Source organism: Euphorbia lathyris, chromosome 7 (assembly GCF_963576675.1).
Source record: "Euphorbia lathyris chromosome 7, ddEupLath1.1, whole genome shotgun sequence".
In the NCBI taxonomy this organism is placed as follows: domain Eukaryota; kingdom Viridiplantae; phylum Streptophyta; class Magnoliopsida; order Malpighiales; family Euphorbiaceae; genus Euphorbia; species Euphorbia lathyris.
In genome coordinates, this window is record NC_088916.1 from 20,700,556 (window position 1) to 20,725,315 (window position 24,760).

At 36.0% G+C, this 24,760-nt stretch overlaps 2 protein-coding genes across 2 annotated transcripts; one reads left to right on the forward strand and one right to left on the reverse strand.

Moving 5' to 3' along the window:
- The first annotated feature begins 6,446 nt into the window (after window positions 1-6,446).
- Window positions 6,447-7,707, forward strand: LOC136234779 (transcription factor TCP23). The gene has a single exon (XM_066024252.1). The coding sequence runs from the start codon at window positions 6,666-6,668 to the stop codon at window positions 7,626-7,628; it is 963 nt and encodes a 320-aa protein (XP_065880324.1). The 5' UTR covers window positions 6,447-6,665; the 3' UTR covers window positions 7,629-7,707.
- Window positions 7,708-20,154: 12,447 nt separating this feature from the next.
- LOC136200665 (uncharacterized) lies at window positions 20,155-23,429 on the reverse strand. The gene is made up of 2 exons (XM_065991088.1): window positions 23,271-23,429; window positions 20,155-20,620 (listed from the first exon to the last, which is right to left on the reverse strand). The coding sequence occupies exons 1-2, from the start codon at window positions 23,341-23,343 to the stop codon at window positions 20,406-20,408; spliced, it is 288 nt and encodes a 95-aa protein (XP_065847160.1). The 5' UTR covers window positions 23,344-23,429; the 3' UTR covers window positions 20,155-20,405.
- Window positions 23,430-24,760: the final 1,331 nt, after the last annotated feature.

Here is a 24,760-nt window from a genome sequence, read left to right on the forward strand (position 1 = left end):
AGCGATGGTGGAACCCGAATCTGTCTCACAAGATGAGACACTGGTGACATTACTAACTCATAGGTCTGGTCGAGTTCATCAAATCCCAAAGAGATTTGGATTTCTAGTGGGAGCCGATGAAATCCCAAAGAAATTTGGATTTCTAGTGGGAGACGATGAAGAGGTTCACGTGTTAGACCATGAATCTACGACTTATGAGAAGGCTCTTGCAAACCTATACATGTAAGCTAGTGGGAGCTCGTATGAGCCTTTACATGTAAACTAGTGGGAGCTTGGTCGTTTACTTAGTATTATACATCGACGATATTCTACTAATGGGAACGACGTAGCTATACTGCAATCGGTGAAAATTTTGGTTATCGGATAAAATTCTCCATAATAGACTTAGGAGAAGCAGCTTACATCTTAAGGATTAAGATCTATGGAGATAGATTGAGAAGATTGCTTGACCCCTCCTAGTCTAAACATGTTGACAAAGTGCTCAAAGCGTTTTGCAGTAGACCTAACATCACTTTTGCTTTAAGCATGACAAAGTCGATTATAGGTCAATCCGAGTGATGGTCACTGGATTGTTGTCAAGAACATTCTTAAGTACTTAAAATGGCTGAAGATATGTTCCGGGTATATGGAGATGAAATTTGAGAGTTAGAGACTTTCAAATATAAGTCATCAAACAGATAAAGATGATCTTACGGAATACAAGTTTATTCTAAAAGAGGTACGATTAGCTGGAATAGTTCCGAGCAGGAAATCGTGACCGAGCCAGTAAATTAAATTAGAGTATATATATATATATATATATATATATATATATATATATATATATATATATATGTAGCAGCTTCGGAAGCAGCTAAAAGGAAGTTTGGAATGCAAGTTTATTAATGAACTAGGCGTGGTACCTAACATTGTTAATGAGATTAACAATAGGGCTGTTGCTCTTGCTAAGGGCCCGCAGTCTCATAATACGTCCAAACACTACCTCAGTCGTTACCATCTCTTCCGAGAGATAACAACAAGAGTAGATGTGAGAATTAAAAGAGTGCCCACCAAGGCACAATCTTATAGATCCATTTAAAAGAATGCCTTACCCCAAAAGGTTCATGATCGTCATACGAACGCTTATGGGAATGTTTTTTTAGAAACAATTGGCTTTAGTCCAAGTGGGAGAATGTTGGGGTTTATGTCCTATAGACAATTATTTTAGGATATAAATATTAATGAATAAATTGTTTATTTAATCATTTGTTTAATCAGATATATAATATTAAACTGTAACTATATATAAAAGCACAAATCTTTCATAAAGAAAGTAACCCTAAGTTTATTTAAGTAGTTATAAAGTGTTCATACAAGCATGAAGTGAGACTGTACTTTATAATAGACCAATAGACTTAAAGTAAACCCAAGTCAAGTAATATGTTATAAGGGTTGGCATATTACTATTGAGACTTGTATGTAACAGTTTTTTCTGTCGAGACAGAAAGCTGATCTCACAAGCTTTAGATATTCAGATATCTAGACAGTTACATGGATCCGGTGAAGGAGTTCATTAGGATTGGGACCCGACTTGAGATAACAAAATGGATTGATTTATCTAATGTCTCAACTGTTCATCTCATTGGTATTAGTAGGTATAACTAATCCTCAGACTCAAACATTCGTTAATTAGTGATTCTGGATTATGGAGTCTGATACTTTGATTCTATGCGAGCACGATCCAACAGGTGAGAGCCTGGGGTGTGTGAGAGCAGGGTTGGGTATCACACAAAGTAGTTGCAGAATAGTTAATGTCAAATTGAGCATTCGTCACTCCCGATAAGTGGGAGATATATCCAAATGGCCGCTTGTGGTGAATTAACTGAAATTCTTGCAAGGTGATAGAGTTAAGAGTAGAAATGAACATTTCACTTAACTTATCTTTTCAGAGTGAATTCAACCTGTACAAGTAAAACCAGACTCTTCGTTATATGTAACCTTGACACGTTCCATGGTTATAAGGAATTGACCGACAGGATATAATTGATGAAGGATCGTATTATACTGTACCTAATACGGAAAGGTTAACGTCAGTTATCAACCTGACCTTCTTAATTGCTCTGGGGGAATATCATAGGTTCTGCTAGTAACAGCTCGCGACGGTATTCCGTTATATATATGTTGAATTAATCGTGATGAATTAATCTCAAAGGATATATACAGCTAGTGGCAATAAAGAACCTAATTGGTCGTATATGGGACTTGGAACCAGAGGACGAAAATGTAATTAGTAAGACACTAACATAGTGGGCCGAAATTTGTAATAATATTAGGGATAATTAATTTGATTTAATAATTGTAATTAGATTATGATTATGAATTAAATTAAAGGATTATCTGATAATATTAATTAGAAGTTTTTATGTGATTGAAACTCTAATTAATTATCCCTAACATTAATTAATTATTAATTTGATTAATAATAATTATCTAGATATAATTAGTTATTATTTAGATAATAGTAGAGTGTTTATTTAATTATCTAATTAGTAATCCTATTCCGAATAAGATTCTAATTAATTAATTACCTAACACAACTAGGATTAGGGTTTTGAGAAGTCTATAAATAGACTCCCTAGCCTACATATTCCGCCCAACACAATGCGGAGACAAGAGGAACCGTTCCGAAACCGTCTCGGCTAATTACAATCTTTCTTACTCTCTCTTTGATCTCGTATCGATTTCTGTTAGAGGCAATCATTGTGATTGCTATTATTAAGGTTGATTACTGATTAGTTATTCTTTTCTGTGATGTTTGTTTTGTTGTTCTCATGAAAGAAGAAAAGACAAACAAAAAGAGAAATTCGTTTTGCTCCTCATACATCAGGTCAGTTCACATTTTCGTGGATTTCCGGAGATTGAACCATCGGATCGTCACGAGTTTTGGACAGGAGCTTCTAGACATATTCTTCCTTGTTTTCACCGTTGGGATTTTCATTCGGAGGTCTGAAAGGTCTGTTTAGGTAGGGGGAAGATTCGTTGACAGATTCTATTCTTTTGAAGTTGTGGGCACTTCGTTTGCAACGGTAGATAGATCGTCATAAAGGTATTTCGTTCTATCCCTCTTTATATGAAATAACAATTAACAAATCTTAAAAAAGGGAAATAGATAAAATTTTATAATTCCGTTGCGCCTAGGCTTGTCTATTTTCCTTCAACCTATTAGTCTTTGTAATGTGATTTATAAAGTGGTCACCAAAATCGTGGCTAATAGACTTCGGTGTATTCTCCCTGAGATTATCAGCCAAAATCAAGGAAGCTTTATCCCAGGAAGACAGATGATGGACAATATTATTGTCGCACAGGAGATGGTCCATTCTATGAAGGTCAAAAAAGGGAAGCGAGGTATCGTGGATCTTAAGTTGGATTTGGAGAAAGCTTATGATCGGATTAACTGGGGTTTTCTTCTAGATAGCTTGGAGAAAGCTGGGATTCCGGATAGGTGGAGAAAGTTAATCGAGGCTTGCATCTCTTCCCCTGTTTTTCAAGTTTTGATTAATGGGGATATGTCTGAGGAGTTTTCTCCTTCCAGGGGCATCCGCTAAAGGGATCCTATGAGCCCGTTCTTATTCGTCATTGCCATGGAAAGACTGACTCATCTTATCCAAGATGTTGTTACCTCTAGGAGGCTTCACCCGGTGTCCATCAATAAGTTCTGCCCTCCTATCACTCATTTGTTCTTTGCTGATAATGTGATGATTTTTGTGGATGGTAGTGAGGAGAAAATCAATGTGATAATGGATATCCTTTCTAACTTTTGCGCTGCTTCTGGTCAAAAACTCAACATTCAGAAATCTATGATGTTGTGCTCTAAAAACATGGACTTAAGGGTTTATAAGAAGTTGAGTGAGATTTCTGGTATCCCTCTTACTAAGGCTTTTGGTAACTACCTTGGAGTCCCTCTCCATAGTGATAGGGTTTCAAAGGCTTCTTTTAAAGAGATCTTTGATAGAACCAATAAGAAGTGTGCGAATTGGAAAGCTAACTCCCTGTCTCTGGCAGGTCGGCTCTCTTTAATCCAATCTGTGAACTGTGCGGCTCCAAATCATTTAATGCAAGCCTGTAAGTTGCCTGAACCTGTTCTTAATGGCCTTGATAAAATCAATCATCGTTTTCTTTGGGGGAACTCGGAAGAAGGTAATAAAATTCATCTGGTTCCTTGGAAGGATGTCTGCCAACCTAAAGAAAGGGGTGGTTTAGGAATTAGACAAGCCAGAGACAATAACAAAGTTTTGTTGATGAAGCTTCTGTGGAGAATGTGGCAGTCCCCATCGGCTCTTTGGGTTCGTTTGTTATGTGGTAAGTATAGAAAAGATAAGGTCTTTGGGGGGCCAAAAGATAGAGTTCCTTGTTGTTCTTTCCTATGGAAAGGGGTTAATGCAGTCTTTTCTGAGTTCTGCTCTGGGATTGGTTGGTCTGTGGGCAATGGCAGATCTATTAGATTTTGGAACGACACCTGGCTGGGGGGAAGTCCTTATTGGAGGAGTGTAATCCTCCTCCTCCAATGGAGATCCGTCACTGGAGTATTGCTGATGTGGTGGACTCAGAGGGAGAGTGGATTTGGTCTAAGTTTGAGGATTACCTTAATCTGGAATCTCTCCTGAAGATCAGGGGAGTTAAGGTGAGCAATGATGAGGATGATAGGGATAGTCATTGTTGGTCCCTTACAAATAATGGGGCCTTTTCGTGTAGATCTGCTTTTGAGGCTTTTTATATTAATCCTGACTATCCTCCCTCAGTTGCTTGGAAAAGCATTTGGGCCCTGAAGGTTCCCTACCGCATTAGGAGTTTCATGTGGCTTGGGGCTAAAGGCAGATTGCTCACAAACGTAGAAAGGAAAAGACGGCATTTAGTGGAGGCCGATACTTGTAGTAGATGCAAAGCTCAGCCTGAGACTATCTGCCATACTCTTAGAGACTGTGAAAAGAGCAATAAGGTGTGGAGGGAAGTTCTTCCCGGCTTTGAGCTGCCTAATTTCTTTGCCTATCCTGGTCAAGATTGGTTCACGGATGGTGTTAAAGGCTTGTTACTTCCTAACCTTGAGCATGGTGCTATTCTCTTCGCTGTTGTTTGTCACCAGCTGTGGCAGTGGAGGAATGCGGATATTTTTGGAGAGGGAGCAGCTTCCTTTCCTAATTTACAGGACTATTTTTCTAAAAAAATTAATTCCATTATTGATAGCTTTAAAGAGGAGGGTTTACCTTTTTCTTGCCAGAGGAAAGTGGTTCAGCTTTTGGGTTGGAGTAAACCTGGGGAAGGGACTGTTAAGTTAAATACGGATGGTTCCTGTCTTGCGAATGGTAAGACTGCGGCCGATGGAGTCTTAAGAGACGCTGGAGGTGCCTGGGTGTCTGGCTTCGCTCAGAACCTTGGAGTAGGATCTTCCTTCATCGCTGAGCTTTGGAAAATTTTCTCTGGGCTTAGGCTTGCTAAAAACCTGGGTCTTAAAAGGGTTCTTGTGGAATCGGACAACCTTGAGGCTGTCAGATCTATTTCTGAAAATAAGTCCTTTTGCTTAGGTAACCAAAATTTGCTAAAATGGATCAAGAGGTTATGTTCCTCCTTCGACTCCATCAGTTTTGGGCATGTCTTCAGGGAGCAAAACAGGGGTGCTGACCGCCTGGCGGCCGAGGGCCAGGAGATGATGCTTGGCGTCTTTACCTTTTCTTCCCCTCTGGACTTCCTCTTTTCGCTTCTCTCTGCTGATCAAGTTGGGGCTAACTTTCTCAGGCTAATCCCGGGCTAAGGGTTTTTGTTTTTTTTTTCTTTTCTTTTCCTTTGCCTACCAAAAAAAAAAGAATTATAAATAAAATAAATAAATGAACAAAACTATGAATAAAATAAATGAACAAAATAAATAAATTAAAAGAGTCTAGTCCTCGGATAATACCTCAAGATCGGTATTGACATATGGTGTCGGTTGATTCTACGAGTTATGATTTTTTGATGTTTTTTTTGTAAAATATTTAACTTTTGGAAATTTTCAATTTTTAGAAAAAAAAATGTTTTCTCCCAAAAATTTACTTTCTCTATCTAAAATAATTTTTTAGAAAGAGAAGCTCTCTCTCCCTCCTTTTTTCCAAATGCATGAGGATCCGTGCCTATGTCGCCCAACATGGGTTGGACTACGTCCAACCTCTGTTAGGCGCACGTCCAATAATTGTTGGGTGTTGCCCAACAGCTGTTGGGCGACACCCAATTCTGTTGTGCGTGCGCCCAACAATCGTTGGACGACACCCAACGGATGTTGGGCGTTCGCCTAACGAGTTGGACGACGCCCAACGATCGTTGGGCGTTCGCTCAAACGACTGGGCGACGTCCAACGAAAGTTATATCCCATAAATAAACGTTTGGTGGGAAAAGAAAAGACCCCACCAAGAAGTGTAGACCTTTATTTCTCTCTCTACTCTATAGTCAATCACAAGCCAAACAGAAAAAATAAAATCCCCTCTCTCCCACTACCAATGGTTCTGCTCTTATCTCTCTCTTTTTCTCCATTTTCTCTGGACTCACTGACTTGTACAACAAACAAACAAGCAATTATCTAACTTTCAATCAATTTCTTACTCTTCAGCAACAAAAACATAATCTTTATTTTACTTCCTGCTTCCAATTTTGAAACCCCTATGGTTTTAATGGAGTCTCAGACCAATAAACAAGAACAACTTGGCTCAACTTCTACTTCCCTCACAAAAACCACCGCCAAAAAACCTTCCAAAGACCGCCACACCAAAGTAGACGGCCGGGGCCGCCGTATACGGATGCCGGCGCTATGTGCTGCGAGAGTATTTCAACTTACTAGAGAATTAGGTCATAAATCCGACGGCGAAACCATTGAATGGCTTCTACAACAAGCTGAGCCTTGTATAATTGCTACTACTGGTACTGGTACAATTCCGGCCAATTTCTCTTCTCTAAACGTATCGCTACGCAGCAGCGGTTCATCAATTTCAGCGCCGCTGTCGAATTCGAATTCGAAATCGACTCCTCTTTCTTTTCACGGCGGCGGCGGGTTACTACATGATGCTACTGCTGATCAAAATCGAATGTTAGGGTTTCACCATCAAATCTATGCTCCTCCTCCTCCGAATCTCGTGTCGGAAGAGAGTAATTACATGAGAAAATCATTCAGAGAGGATCTGTTTAAGGATTCCGGCGAGGGAGAAAACAGTACGGGTTCTAATAAGTCTGCGAGAACTGGAATTCAAGATCAGCAATCGAATAATATTGTTGCAACACCTATGTGGGCAGTTGGAAACGGTGGAAATGCGTTTTGGATGTTACCGGTAGGTGGCGGCGGAAGCACGGCGGGTGCCATGGGGGAGCCGCAGATGTGGACGTTTCCGGGAGGCGGAGTAACGAGTATGCCTCGGGTTCAAGTAGGGTCGATGATAGTTCAGCCGCCGGGGCAGCAGCTGGGGTTAGGAGTTGGAGTTGGAGTTGGAGAGGGTAATATGGGATTAATGGGTGGAATTATTAATAATTATAATTTAAGTAGGGTTGGTTTAGGGATGAATTTGGAGCAATCTAATCATCAACAAGATAGTAGTGATCATAGTGGAGATGAAAATACTACTCATTCTCAATAATCTAAACAATTTTATTGATTGTTTAATTAATGTAAGTGTGGTTAATATCTAATTATAATTAAGCAAGATTTCATGTCTATATATTCATCTTCACCCGTTTCTGGATTTCCAGTCTAAAGATCCGCGTGGAGTGAGCCTTGATCGATATATTCATATTTAGCTTTAGTTTTTTTGTGTTCTCGTCGGGCCGTTTCTTAAACCCTCCTTACGTTACCAAAAAAATCTTCACCTATTTCTGCTTTTTTTTATTATTTTTGTTGGGGGTTGGGTTTTTGGTTTCAGTACATTCTAAATGGTAAGGTTAAGATCAATTTTATAAATTAGGTCAATTTTTTTTTAGTAATTATCAATGGATCACTCTACGTATTAATAAATATTGTTATTTTCAATCTATTTGAGTCATATTAGTACTATTTAGTAACATATTAAAAACATTTGTACATATGCGATTACTGTTTTTAACTTTTAATTTTTTTTCCACATATGTGCACGTATCTTTAATGTATTACTAATAAGTGACAACATTATCTACAAGCAGGTAGAGAAAGGGGTGTCGGGGGCCGTCCTTTGGAACTACGAATATCAGGGGTAGTTCCGACCCCGTTTTTGCTAGATTGAGGTTTTGGGTGCAAGATGACCCCTTCAAATCTATCCGCGTAGAAATATTTAGATTAGAAAGGTGTAAAATGAGATTGAAAAAAACTAGTCTAGAAATGCATAATTAGATATTATATTGCGTGTAATTTTTTTTATAAACATGTATAAATTGGTGAAGTAGTATTTATCACTGCGTGCACGTGAAGTCGAGATTTATAACTACATAAATTATAATCATAATTAATGGTGAAATTGGCCTAATTTGAAAACATTAGGAGGCTTTAGGAATAAAATGGCTCATTACTACTAACACTGGAATATTTTTTTCCTCTTTATCCCTTTTAATACTCTTGAGCAGATTAAGAGGAATTTCTGTCCATAATGCAGACATATTTTAGGTAAGTTTAAAATTCAATTTCTGTCACAAAGAATATCTCATAGTATTTTTAAATTAATAATTAGTATATTTTACAATAATTAACAAATTGAATAAAAACTTAACCTCAAATTTATGATATTTATGAGATTAGAATATGTGAGGAGGAAATAATTGAGGAATAGAAAAATAGGAAATGGAAGACAACAAGAGAGAGATATATTATATATATGAGTATAAGAAAAAGCATGAAAAATAAAAAAGAACAAAACAATTAGGTGATTCTCTTCCCATTATTCTCTCATAAAGAAATAATAAAAAAAATCAGATATTCCAGATGTCTTAATATTAGTGGGTGAAGATCTATCTATAATTTGATTAGGGTTTGTTTGGGTGTATTGTCCAGAATGAGGAATCTGGTGGTGTCCCTTGGCCTTGATTGTTTTTCTCATTTCCATTTGTAGCCAAGCATGTCCTTGTGTTATAAATATAATGGTGTGTGTGCCTTCAAATATTGTATCTAATATAGTTCATTATGGAAAAATGCAGATTTCTTAAGATTTGTTTGAATTATCAAAAGTAACTTCAAAAAAAAAGTAACTTACTATTTTAAATTGATAAAATCTGAGTGTTATCATTTGGGTCGAGATGATGAACTCGGTCTAGAGAGTGGAGTTGGTTTCGGATGTTAAGAGGCAAGATTGTCTAAAACGAATCAGGTTATGAATTTTCGGATTGATTATCAGGTGGGTTTTTGTTTGGAGGTTTCTCGTACTGACGTGAGAAGGTCTTTGTAGAGATAAAAGATATAAACTCTATTTTTTGGGGCAAAAATGGTGGGCGTTTCACTATATAATATAGAGTTTTTAGTCTCAAGGTAAGAGTATCATTTACTTTTCACTCTATTTTCTTGCTTTATTGCTTTATATATATATATATATATATATATATATATATATATATATATATATATATATAATGACTGATTTAGGCATTAATGAGTCTTCCGCCTACTTCAGGTGTTTCCTATGTTTTACGGATTACTTCAGGTGTTTCCTATATTTTTCGAATTGATTATCAGGTGGGTTTTTGTTTGGAGGTTTCTCGCACTAATGTGACAAGGTCTTTTTAAAGATAAAAGATATAAACTCTATTTTTGGGGCAAAAATGGTGGACGTTTCACTATAAATAGAGTTTTTAGTTTCAAGGTATGAGTATGTTTCCTTGCTTTATTGATTTATATATATACTCCTTCTTCTTGAAGATAACTGATTTAGGCATTAAGGAGCCTTCCTCCTACTTCACGTGTTTCCTATGATTTACGGATTACGGTAATTTTAAGCAATGGAAAGCAAGTCCGGCGGATGAAATTTTTGTCGCAAATATTATTGGTGCAGTGAGCATGGACCAAACATTTCATCATGACATCGACAAGTTTGGAAATAATGCCAGAGAAAATAGATCAAAATGCAAGAAATGGTGGCACTAACTATGATGCAAGAACGATGCCACTAATCGTAATCCGAAAATTGGAGAACTTAGTGACACATATTGGAAATAATGGCACCAATAGCGATCAAAGAAACAACGTGACTGCATCTGCGTACAAAGATATGAAGCAATTCTTGCATAGGATCGGTCCCACCTTAAACCCTAGTGACGTTAGTACATTCCTTAAAGAGATCCTACAATCGTTATGCAGGGCATTGAATTGAGCCATTTCCTTCAAGCTCTACACGAGAAATAAGCGAGAGGCATAATATTGGCAATCTCCTAGAGTACTTATCCTTGATACGCCAGATGCAATGGTAATATGAGGGTGCAATGACCATCGTTTTTAACTACATGTGGTGGAATCTCGGTCTTATACATTGAAGGAGGGGTATCTAGGAATTGGAGCTCTAATTTTGTCACAACCAGCCTTCCCTAAGGCCATTCCAGCCTTCCCTAAGGCCATCCCTAGTATTTTAAGATAATTTACGCCATAAGGATCTCTCAATAAAGCTTCTCTCAATTTGGGCTCTCTCAATAGAACCCTCAATACTACCCGAGTGGTATGAGGGGTTATCCGCCAAATCATTGGTGGTCTGGATTGGTGGTGACATCACATAGATGGACTAATTGCCCGAGATGTTGGACTGGCAGTCCGAGATGCGGGACTGGCAGTCTAAAATGTTGAACTAGACTAATTTGACCGATTGTTACCATGTCGAATAGAGTATTTGATTTGTAGCTGGTGATCTGTTTAATAACAATGGAATTGTAACAACATAGTTGTCGATGACGGGGTGTCGAGATTCATGGATACCAGTAGCTTGTTTTGTGATAATCTTATATGGAAAAAACTTGTTCATAAAAAAGTACATGGTGCGCGACATAGATTTTACCAGAGATCGAATCATAGCAATAATAACCTTTATGTGGAGGGAACAAATAACACATCTTTGAACTTAAGATTTTTACCGTTCATCTGGAAATCGAAGGCACCAATAGAGTGAATAGAGAGTTCAGAACCATTACATATAGTTACTTTCTCATGACCGTGATCTTCAGAGTGAAGATTTTTCAAATCAGATGTGAGATGATGAGTAGCATCAATATCCATGACCCAAGGTTGATTTTGATTTGTGTTTGAAAGAAAAGGCTGATTGTGTTGTCATTGATTCAGACTAAAACTTAGTGAAGAACAAGAACGAGAATAATGTTCATTTATGTTATAGGTATAGCATATCATTGTGGAATAATCAGTGTTTGTTGAATTCGAAGTTCCATGTCCGAAATGAAATTGTTGTCCATTTCCACATGAGGTGCCTTGGCCATTGGACCATCCATCGGGACTGTCATCAATGTTTGTGCCCTCGTACATGTGTAACACCCTGGTCCAATATCATGTAGATATTGTCCGCTCTGGCCCAATTCCAACACATTGGGCCTCACGGCTTTAAAACGCGTCTGCATGTATTGGATTCACATCTTACTAATAAGCCCCAATCACTACATCTCCATTTCCGATGTGGGATTCAGTTCATTCCTGCCCCCATCGCCATTCTTTAGGGCCGCTCCTTGCTCATGCCTTCTTATCCCGGCGCCACCCTCTCCGGACCGGGTCGTTACACCATGATTGTTAAATACTCTGCGAGAAACATAGTGAGCAGATGGGGATGTATTTAAGTCCATTGTTGTATCACGGGCTAGTTGGATTTCTTCACTGATCAATAAATAGAAAAGACATCCTTATCAATTAACACCACTAAGTAAAATGCCAAATTTCAGAGCATCAAAAGAAAATAAGCAAACTTGAGAACTATCCATGCTCTAAAGCTTTTGAAAGAAACACAAGTTGAAAGTCTCCGAACTTGGGGCTTTGAAAGGGTCTATATAAAAAGCACCACTTTCACCGTGTTGGGAATTAGTCATCGAAAATTAACCAAGTGCAGCGGAAAACTACGGTTAGATTTTTTATAATCCAGTTAAGATCATGTCAGACTGCCACGGAGTGAACTTCAAAACAAAATTAAAACATAGATCCAGGAACTTACGGGTGATGTCTCTTCTAGAGACGGCTGCAGGAATCCACAAGTCGAGTGAATCTCCTTAATCACGTGCACCAATCGTATAGAAACTGAACCGGTGCTAACCGTAATCGATTCAAAATAATCTGAGCACGAAGAACACGAAGAACTTTGTGCAGGGACTGAGGGGGCCGAAATTTTCAGGGAGGAGGCAAGTCATAATTAGCTTACTAAACCTAATGAATAAATACGTGTATCAATTAGGTTTAGGTTAAGTGGCTAATATCAAATTAGTCCCTCATTGGTCTCTAACCATAAATATAACCCTACAGATTATATTTAATTCAACTAGGTCCAAATAGGCCCAATTTAATTACCCCACTTTAGTTGGCTAATTTCTAATTAGCCCCTCCTTGATCCCTAATCATAAATATAACCCTATAGATTATATTTAATTCAATTAGGATCAAATAGGCCTAATTAAATAATCCCACATATATATTTATGGCCCTATAAAATTTAATTGCATTATGGTTCAATTAATAATTTATCCTATGCAACCTAATTAATCAATTGATTAATTAATTACATTTGGAAACTTGATTAATTAACCATAACCAATTAAATATCAAATTGATTAACTTGTTAAATAACAAATAATTAATTTATCCCTTTGTTAATTAATTAACATATTTTATTCTGATTAAATACATAACATGTATTTAAGATTATACTATTATTCAATTCCACGAGTTGTGTGTGCACGATCCTAAGAGTTCATCCTCAACCAGACATAGGCCTAAAGCCCAATGACCATAAATGGGTTCTAGCAAACCATTAAGGCCCCTAGTTGATACGAATTACTTCAGCCGTCTATAGAAGACATATGAAACCCAGTAGATGATCTCTCAGTATATCTTACCATTTGCATATCCATATTATAAACCAGAGACATGGTGACTGTCATTCTCTATACGGTTTATTATATTTCTTGATCTAAAGTGAACTGATGAATCAGATAAGTAAACTACTTATTAGGGTGTGGCCACACACTTCTTCAGTTCCACTTCTCAAGTGGCCGGTGATATCAGCTCACCATTAGGTGAGTGGTAATCCCATCACTTCATCTATCTGCAACAACGTGTTCAACGATCCACCCAACATACCCGTATTTGGCATCCTGTTATAGGCCTGTTAGGCGCATATCAAAGTGAACCGCATCCCACGTCATTTACTATAATGAAATAGGTCTGGAGATAATAGAGTTCTACACTTAGAAAGATCAATGACATGTCCACCATGAATCTTTCTAGAGCGGATCGGTCCAGTCCCATATTGAGCTACATCAATGCGTACCTGCATCCATATCTGACTATACAAGTGTTGCAGTAGTGCTTCCTACACAACTACACAGATACAGGATACATAGACCTTTAGTTATATTCGTTCCCACGAATAGAACAGGTCTCGGATGTTTCATGATTATCAATCAACGGATACTCCATACATGTTTCATAGCACAAGATATAAACATTATGAATTATTGCCTTTATTCATATAAAACATACACAATGTATTCAAACAATATACAAAATGTCCAATACATATTGCAGGACCAATGTCTACGAACTATGGCACACCAACACACCGTACGAGCCCAGCCAAATCCTAATCGTCCCAAGAAGGAAATGATGACATCTACACAAGCCTAAACCAAGACACTATCACTTCATGATAGTCATAAGCCACAATCTTCAATCGGTTCTTATCCTAAACCCACGACCCATCAATGTCTCAATTCCTCCACGTGCGAATAATACTAAAGCCATGAAAAAGAAGTTGTATTTCAGTCTCTGAAGTAAATCCACTTCACCCTAGATTTCTGGTACTAAAAGACCTCTTCATGTAGAAGAACCTCATCAAGCTCCTTCATAAGATTCATCTCTAAATTCAAAAGACCATGAGACACTCTAAAATTGAGGATCTTTTTACCTCATCCAATCCCTAGAAAATCTTCTTCTTATGTTGAAAAATGTTACCGAAGACATCAATATTCCAAAGGTGAACACGACTTCAAAACTCAATCAACTCCTTACGCATATTACCCATACGGTCGCAAGAATTGGAAAAAAATCTCAGAAAAATTGGCATATTGAAGCCACACAACAATGCAACGACATGCTTAGCAATAGTGTCCTGGGCTAGAGGTTTTAAATCTATAAGGATATGAGAATGATCAAACTTATTCCTTGTAAGATGGCATACAATTACTTTAGGGAAAGCAACACGTTAGTCTATGGTACATAAAGCACGATCAAGATGACAATCAACACAAGTACGTAGGGTCGAACCTCAGAATGAGGTAAACGGAGTGCCTTTAAAGCCAAAATCCACAAAATGCATACTATTGATTCAGTTAGACAAAATAATGCATTGATCAATAATATTAGGCACCCCACCACACTTTTCATCTACAGACTTAAAAGAATTAAAAACACCAAACACCTTCCATGGATGCACAACCGAGCCCATTAAGCAATACATAAAATCCATTAGCTGACGCTTAAAATGCATTTGTGGATGAACATAAATAAAGGAAATTTCAGACTCGCCTATGCAACGTACCTCTTATACAAGTAACTTGGGTGTGAAGAAACTGAGGGTCATGCACCTTTACAAGAATATCAACTCTAGAACAATGCCACAAGACCCAAATTCCGCCACTAAAACCATTAGTTTCCACAAACTCCAAGTTCAAAACGTGTAACTTCCGACGAAGCTAAGCTGCATGACTTATCGGAAGACTATGCTCAAGCAACACAAGAATATCTGGATCAAATACAGAGTTAAGATGACGAAGATCTTAATACAACTCATCACCACCGACTCCGAAGCAATTCGAATAAATACTCTTTATAATAAAAACAATAAACTAAATAAACCAAAAAACACCCATCAAACCATAAATTAAGTTGAGCTCCATCCAAAAGAACCATGTACTCAATTCCATCCATGTTTTCCTTATTTCCATTGTTACTCACATTCACATCAATGCTGTGATTGGAGTCATCTCCCTCTTTATCACGTAAACTATTATCATGAGCTCCAAAACTGAGATCCATGTCACTATCCTCGACATTAGTAGCAATATCAGAAAATATGTGCTAATTCGTGATGTCATGAAAGATTCTACTGGCAGCCCCACCTTGTGAACTACTAGCACGACCCTCTCTTCCACATTTGTAACAAAAATTGAATCCGCCAATAGAGCTCTCTACATGGGGAAAGATTTTTTGCTAAGTAACCTCATCAACACCAAAGATTCCATGAAATATGTTGAAAAGTGGGGCCTATGAGACCATTAGAAGTTTGGGCAGTAACTAGGGGTTCATGAATTTTTTTTAGGTAGGTTTACTCTGGAGAGTATGCTTTCGACATTGCACAATCATCGATGACCCATAGTTGGGAGCAAGAGAATCAGCAACCTCAAAAATACCGGTAAAATTCTCTCCACCCATAGTCGTCCCATACTCATCCATGTTAACATCTTTTGATTTTTTTTCCTATCGGGTCAGCAAGGATACTAGGGTTACATACTACACTTTTCCAGTGTGGCCATACAGTCTGCACTTTGTACACGCTATATGTAGGCCCTTGTATTCCACATGATACATTTCATCTTCGATTGAGAATTAACGGGGAAGAAAAATCAATCTCTGCGCAAACATGTGCAAAATGGTCACATATAAATTTAGCGATATTTTTACCCACCCAAACAGATTTGCCAAACGTATTATTAATGGCTAACGGAAAATCCCGGCGACAGTGAAAAGTGGGGTGCAGTAGGGTGATACTTTTTACATATAAATCACGGAAACAAATTATTAGCATTCAATTTTATTGATAAAAATTTATTCATTGATGAAATTAATAAAAAGAAGGATTACAAATAATGACTAAGAGCATCTCCAATATAGGGTGTCTAAAAGAGTGCCAAAACTTAATACATAATCCCAAAATATAATATTTTATTATCTCTTTCATCCACATAACTTTTGGCAACTTTTACTTAAAAAATGCTCCAATAGAGGTTGCTTGAAAAGTTGTCATTATAATCCTACAAATTATTATTTTATTATAAATATTAAAAATAAAAGGCTTCAGATTTTATTATTTCTAGGAGAGGGACCACAAATTTTATATTAAAAAATAATTAAACAATGTGCTAAGAGGTTGCCAAAAATTGGCAACTTTCCTTGGCACCCACACAATCACTTCAATAGTGGGCACCCTTTAAAAGTTGACAAACCTGATGCCACATCAGCTGACACTCTTTTGTAAGGGTGAGCAGAACCGAACCGAAAACCCAAAGATCGAAAAAATCAGACTGAAAAACCGAACCAAACCAGACCGAATTATATTTTGGTTTGGTTTGGTCCTAATTTTTAAGGTAGTTTGGTTTTTGGTTCGGTTCGGTTTGGTCCGGTCCAAAACCGAACAAAACCAAACCGAAATATAATATGTACTACTCTTAGTTTTTAAGGTTTAAATTAAGTAACTAACTATATAGAAAAGAAAAAACAATTAAACATGTTTTTGCTCTCTCAACTAATTATATATACAAAAGAAAAACTAATTATATGATTATTTTCTTTATATAATTGTTTAGTTAGTGAAGATACAAGTAATTGTAGGTCTCTAGTGCTTTGTTTGGTCCAAACATGAACCAAACCGAACCGGACCGAAATAATTTGGTTCGGTCCAAACCAAACTAAATTATAATTTGGTTTAGTTTGGTTCTAAAAAATAGAGATAATTTGGTTTGGTCCAATTTAGTTTGGTTCAGTTTTTGGACCAAACCGGACCATGCTCACCCTTACTCTTTTGGGCACCATCTATTGGAGATGCTCTAATGCGATTTTGATCGTATACACCTTAATAATCATATAAAAGACAAATAAATTTTGCAAAATTCATGAATAATCTTGTTTCCTTTTCTTCGTTAAATTTAGGAGAAAGTTCAAATAAAACCCTTGTGGTTTCACTAATTTTCAGATAAAGGACTGTGGTTTACTTTTTGTCAAAACGAGGACTGAGGTTTCGCACTTTTAATAATGCTATTAAAACTATCTTTAACGACCTGAAAATGAAAATTTTCAAGAATTAAAATTGTTCAATGTCATATTTTCTATGGAACTACATTTTCGATTTTAGAAAATCATCTTTTTTGGAACTTTCTCTCTCTAAACATTAACTTTCTCTCTCTTTACCAAACATCATCTAAATAATCTCGAAATAAAAAAGTTGAAGAATTAAAGTTGCTTAGAATATTAATAGTTCTTAAAATATGTCATTTTTGAAGTTGTTAAGGGTGATTTTAATAGAATCAATCGAAAAAGTCATTATTTTGCTAAAGTTAAAACCTCAGTCCTCGTTTTGACAAAAAGTAAACCACAATCCTTTATCTGAAAATTAGTGAAACCACAGAGGTTTTATTTGAACTTTACAAATATAAAAATTATTTAAGCGCAATAACCGCCTCATCACTACCCTACCTAGTATTAGACTTTTTCCACGAGTCTTGCATTCACCTAGTCCCAAAACCTTTAGAATCCCATTCGCTCCCCTAGCTTTCGTCTCTCAGTGTCAGTGTCGGCCCAGCAGAGTGCTTTCGCCGTTGGTGTTCTTTCCGATCTCTACGCATTTCACCGCTCCACCGGAAATTCCCTCTGCCCCTACCGTACTCGAGCTTGGCAGTTTCCACCGGCTGAAACAGGTGAAATCAAAGGACATTATTTGAATGCTTGAAAGAAACTTTTCGACTCTACGTAATGAACAATATACCCTTAAATTTATTATAAGATTTTCTTTTTATTGTATACTATAGTAAAAAATAGAATCTTGAGGATATTCTAAAAGCAAAATGATTGGAGACCACTTAGTAGCAAGCATATTGAGCTATCATGAAACCAAGCTGGCAGCCCACAATTATTGACCTTTAGTGAAGCTATAATAAGCTTATCCATAAAAATTGATTACAGCCGACACACACATTTCCAATCATAAAATTGTAATAATCCAATATTTAAGTTGTTAATTGTCCATTAATTAATCACAACCTTCCAAATAATAATTTCATTATCTTTTCACTATGCACATAATATATCTCATCATTCTTTCCTTTCTATTAAAGTTAGTAGGCGGCTGCCTAATTTATCAACTCCATTCTTCATATTATTCTTATTTTACTATATTCAAATATTTAGGTTCAATAATTTATTACTTCACATATTTTCAAAAACACATTACTATTAAATATGGGCCAAATAAGCTGTTAGCTGATTACATTAGCTGTTAGCTGTTAGCTGGTTACATTAGCTGATTTGACTAGCTGATTTGATTAGCTGTTTGTGTAGACCTGTTTGGTAAAAATTAGCTGATTGATAATAGCGGTTTGTGCAAAAAGACGAATAAGGGCATTAATTTTGGCGCAGGAGAAGAGGGAGTCTATTTATTAGGGTTAAAAAAATCCATTAATTTTAATATTGCAAAACGCTAATTGAAAAAGCTCCTTTTAAGAGCTTTTTCTAAATTAGCATTTTCATCCTAAAACTCTCTCCCAAACCTCTCTCCACCAAACACTCCAATTAGCGGTTTCAGTGGTCAAACCTCTAAAGTTGGTCAAAACCGCTCTTTTTATCCCAAAACGCTCTTTACCAAACAGGGCCAAGATATTCAAATTTTAACGAAACTAACTATTTAATTCTTCTATTTATAAATGATTAGTATATCATTAACTAATTGATGTAAATATTTTTTAATTAAGTTTTATATAAACCTTCGGTGCTTTCTATGGTCACTTTGTTTTTTACAAAGTACCATTACTTGGTGTGTTTTCACCATTGGATGATGGATTAGAAAATTAATTCAATGGTGAAAACACACAAAGTAAAGCTTACTTTGTTAAAAACAAGGCATAGCCTTTACTTAAACATTTTTATTATATTAATGCAAGTATAAAAAGATATTATTAACTAAAATATATCTAGGAACCTCAAACTGATTAATTAAATAAATCATAAAAAAATATTTTTTTTACTAAAATTATATGTTATTAAAATTAATTAGTAACACAGATTTAACTTAATATTTTTATATTAATTAGTGATAATAATTATTATGTTTTATATAATCTTTTAAGAAAGTAATTAATCATAAACTTTTATTTTTAATACTTATCACAAGTGTAACAAAAATTACAAATATATTTTATATTGTTTAGATTGAAACAAATTATTATCATTATCAAAACAAAAACATTGATAATATTGATATAGTTATAGATTATTTAAAATTAAAATTGTAGTTATTACTGTAATGTTAACTTATACAATAAGTTGATTAGTCTATCAAAGAGGGATTAAAAGCGATAGAAATAATGCCAAAGTGATTAGAGAAGCCCAACCTCCAAAGAACAAAAAAGAATTGCAAAATTTTTTGGACCAAGTTAATTACTTGAGACAGTTCATATCAAATTTGACCGACAAAGCGAGATCGTTTTCAGATTTATTGAAGCTTAAAAAAAGGGAGGCCCGGTCGCATTACGCGTCCCCGCTGAGCGAGGGTCCGGAGAGGGGTCCCACCACAAGGGTGTATTGGGGGCAAACCTTCCCTTGCCAATTTAATTGGCAAGAGGCCGCTCCTAAAACTCGAACCCGTGACCTCTGGTCACACGGCAACAACGTTTTACCGTTGCGCCAAGGCTCGCCCTCTTATTGAAGCTTAAAGACAAAGAAAAATTTAAATGGAACAAAAAATATCAAACTGCGTTCAAAGAAATAAAAAAATATTTGAGCAACCTCTTATTCCTCCTCGTAATGACCCCTAAAACTATGCTACCAGATAACTGTTTGTACTATGCCCTTGGCTCCTCTATTTGTCTTATTGGGAGAATTCTGCTAGGCCCATCACGATTCTTATCAAAAGTCCTCTATTTGAGTTGAGCCACCAATATAAATTCTCTAAAAACTGACAATAGAAGGAACCCATAATAAAATTTCTCCATTACATATCAAAAAGGAAATGGAATAGAAGGAACCCATGATTCACAAGGATTCATTCAGAATCAATTTGCTAATGCAAGATTTTTATTATCAAAAAGCAACTGAAAGTTTCCTATTTGCCAAGATGAAGCATAGAAATCTAGCATCAAAAATATAATCCAACTTCAAATATCAACAGTCAACAAGAAATGGCTTGAGAACATGTTCATGTTATTGTGTGGGTCATGACTTAACCGGACGCAGTCTTTTTCTGCTGGAAAATGACGGCATAAACAGGAACAAGGACACCGATGCTGAAGGCTGTGAAGACAGCAAGAGACATTTTGACTTTCTGGTGTTTCATTCTGTCCAAGTTGTACATGTGTTTTGCATGCATATAGAAGGGTTCATCGTGTCCATGTCCTCCCATCCTCTTCACTCCTGTTGAGTGAAACCCTCTCCTCACTGCCACAACACAACACTTGTATTAGTTCCGCCTACTGCTAGCTATATCATACACTTGCAACAAGGATACAACAATGACTTGTATATAAGATTAAAAACGTATTATGTCCGTGATTCTTGTAATATAAAAAACTTCACAAATTTACACTTCCAAAAACAAAGAGTGCAGTCTCATTCACAGAGTGCCATCACACTCCGTTTCAAAGTGAGGTATAGCATAAAATGAAGAATGGATAACTTCGGCAATAGATAACATCTAGAGCTGCCTAATGCAAAACTCATCCAATAAGCAAGCAGATTGTTCTTTATGTTACTACTAACCAACATCAGATAATGATAACATACTGCAACTGGACATGTTTGCTTCTTGATAAATATATAAATAACACAATGAGACACAAACTTTCCCTTATTTCTAAACTGGAAAGAAGCATCTTTACCCCCCCGTAATCTTTATTTTTATCTTTGTGATTAAGCCCTTTATCATATTGACACATTGAGCTCTCGAACTTAGTAAAAAGAGCATTACTCATTTTATCTAGGTCTTAAATGCATCTTTTTTTACAAATCAAAATGAGGGTTTTACAAACAGATTTCCTAGTAACATTAGATTAGACATAAAAAGTTATTCTCATCTCAGAGTATCGAAAATGCAATTTCAAATGCAGATGGAGTAAATAAAGCTTTTTAACCGAGTTTTATGTTCAAATATAACTTTCCTATTAATCGAGGGCTCAATGTGTCAATTTGAAAGATTAAGGGCTTAATTAACCAAAATCAAAAAGATCAAGGGCCTTGCTATGCTTTTACTTTTTCTAAAAAAATAACTCTATATCTATGAGTTTTGTCATTCTACCTTCGATTGCCTGAAAACTGAGAGTGAGAAGAAATGTATATAAGTGCACGTGCAAAAGCTCAGTCATGATAGGGAATCATTACACAAGTTATTTCACTGCGTTTTGATCACCATAACAAAAGAATGCATTTAAATGACTTCATGAGGAAACAATAACTTAGGATGCCCAACTAGACCCAACGAAAAAGGAAGCTATATTAGATGCAAAGCAGTCCAGGTACTCCTATGTGCATTTCGATAAAACTGGAAATCAAGGAGATGAAAATAGTTATGACTAGATATGAGAAAAGAGTAGAGGATGCTGAGGCACAAGGACAGGATGATTATGTTCTTTAGACACAACAAGAGCTCACAAGAATTTTCTAGCATCCAAACAATTTGAAATGTTCAATCATCTTGTTGATTGATGGGAAAATAATTTAAACAATAAGGATCCTACCTATGCTTTAAGGAAAAAAGATAGACACTTCACTGAAATAACAGTTTACTCGCCCTTCAAATCAGCTGAACAAACACCATAGTTGGTGCAAATGGAGAACAAAAATTCAATTACAATCATAGTTATTAAAGGCATATGACGCACTAAAGAGCAAGGGAGTCCTGGAGCCTTGGCACAAGGCGCAAGGCAGCGGCGCGCCCCTTAGTGACATGAGGCGCAGTAATAAAATTTATAAAGATATAAATGATAAAATTTAAAGTACTTAGGAATGATAAATCCTATAATTGAATGCAATAAAATACTAAACCATGACAATATTCTTAATCATAAATAATTTCTAACATGCAATAAACCTCATATTCTAAATGTAAAGTTCATAATTGTTCAAGTAAATAGTAAATCATAAGTTTGCTAATAGCTATTTCTCATCAAAAGTCTCAAATTCATCACTCAAAGTGTGGTCTGTGGTGTTTCTTCTTTCTCTCCTATTTCTTCTTTCTTTCTTTCTTTTTCTCTGCTATGCATTAGTGCCTTTTCTTGGTTGTAATTTTGTAAATTTGCACTTGTGCACGTCTTAAAATTCTAAGGCAGATAGAAGTTCCTCTTTAATTATTATTTTAGACACTAGATGTGCCTCTAATCTAATGGTGAATATTAAACCTATATTTAACTCTTTTAAACCCTATTTAACTCTTTTCAAACCCTATTTAACTCTTTCTAAACCATCTATCCACATAGGTGTGACATCAACATGTCTAGGCGCACAAGAGCGAACTTAGCTCGTGCCAGAGTGACAGCGCCTGCCATGGGAGGTACTGTGGCGCTAGGCCTAGGGCCTTGTGTGCCATGGCGTCGCCATTAACAACTATGATTAGAATTCAACTATTGCTACAGTGAACAAAACATAAGCAGAAAACAAGGCCTGAAGTGCATAAATATAGAGAAAATAAAAGCAAAAATAACTGAGTTTACAATAATTTCTAAGAATTTCTGCCATGGGCACAAATATAATTTAATCGAATAAAACTCGCCAGTTACTCATCTCAATTCCATCTCTCATCTCTTTGAAAAACAATCAGTAAATCCAAATATTTCACAATCCTGAGACAATATTTGTCAAAATCAGGATCCCAGGATCCATACAACAGCAGTCATTATAAGAGACCAAACAATTATCAGATCCAAAATCAACCCCCAAAATCATAACCCAGCACTTATCTCTCAAAAGAAAAGAAAGAAATAAAAAAAAAAACATCATCACTTCCCAAAATTTCCTCAGCAACAAACTGAGAAAAGCCAAGATCTTCCAAACGAATAAAATAAAACAGGTCGATTGGAGTTTCAAGAGAACAAACCTGAGTTGGAAAAAATCGAATCGGAAGCACAAATAAGCTTTGAGGCGGATCTGAGGCCGTTGTTCAACGCCATCGGGATTTTGCAGCCGTAAATGAAGACGGATTCAAGAGAAAGAGACAACTGAAAAAAAAAAATTCAGGACTACTGCTAACCTGATTGCTGTATATTGCGATGGAACTGTTGCACGTGTGAAGCACGTGATGCTTGATTTTCAAGCCCAAAATCGCTCCGCCCCAACTTGGACCAGGTCCGCTTCAGTTTAAGCTTAATTACAGCCCAACCCATGATAAGCCTTAATTAGCTGAGGTCCAATATAATTTGGTTATAATTGAAAATCAATTTATAACGGTACCGAAAAAAATAGGGGAATTTACGCGTAATGCCCGTTTTTAAGATTCTATTTACGCGTGTAACTTATGCTATTTCTACACGTGTCTTTTTTTTGTAGAATTTTTATTTTCTCGTGTTTTTTGAAGTACTTCTTTTGAGTGATATTGTTGTCCTTTATTTATTTTTTTGTTGTTTTCTTCTGATTTCTCTTTCGTTCGTTCGTTTTCTCTATTTTGTGTTTTTTCATTTTTCTTTGTATGTTTGATCGAAATGAAAAGATTGATGGTAATCTTCCCGTGAATACGAATGAAGCATCGATATTTCTTTTTTGGAGGACTCTGGATTGTTTTTGCAAGTGTAAAGAAGAGGAAAAGAGTTGTTAATAGTGTTGGATCTTTAAAAACTCAAAAAGAAAATGAACATGGGAAGAATTTTCACGTACCAAGTGTTAAAAATGTTTTTGAGAAGAATGTTGAGGGTTTTGAGAAGAAACATACCAAGTGTAATAGAAATGTTAAAAAGATGGAGTTGGGAAGAAATCAACGAAGAAACCAATCAAGATGTCTTCTGTTAAACTTGTTAGGAAAGAAATTTTGCATAGTAATGTTGTTTTTGTTTGGGTTTCATGTTGGATTTTCCATAATTTACATCAAGTTAAAATATGGTCCTAGTATATTATATACTTAATGTTTGATAAAATAAAACAATAAATCATATTGGTTAGTTCATGTAAAGGTATGATCAATCATCATGTTTGATTAACGAAATGGTACGTTGAATCCTATTGGTTCATTAATGAAAATGTACCTTATGGATGAAAAGATACCTTGATGGAAGGTATATTTACTGAACACAAATCAAAATTGGTCCTCTCTCTAACTTATCTAAAAGTCATTTTCTCTCCATCTAGAAAATCTGTAAAGTCTAAAGGGTTAAGTGAGAGAAACACAGTTCTCGTGATTCCCGAAGAACTCGATTGTAATCGTCTTGGATCAAGGTATGACTGTTATTAAGTGTTTGTGAAAATCATCTTATTCAAACATCTGGACAATTATGTTTGTCTAATATTATGATGAAGTCTAAGATTTCTAACATTTCATTCAATTTCAATTCATTTTTAAATGTTATGGATTTTAATTGGATGCATACTATTTGGTTT

Bases quoted from the DNA above. Each gene is read 5' to 3' on its own strand.
- LOC136234779 (XM_066024252.1), top strand. From the start codon at position 6,666: ATGGTTTTAATGGAGTCTCAGACCAATAAACAAGAACAACTTGGCTCA.
- LOC136200665 (XM_065991088.1), bottom strand. From the start codon at position 23,343: ATGGCGTTGAACAACGGCCTCAGATCCGCCTCAAAGCTTATTTGTGCT. The intron at 20,621-23,270 runs GTTTGTTCTCTT...GTGTTGTGGCAG, and splicing joins TTCGATTTTTTCCAACTCAG to TGAGGAGAGGGTTTCACTCA.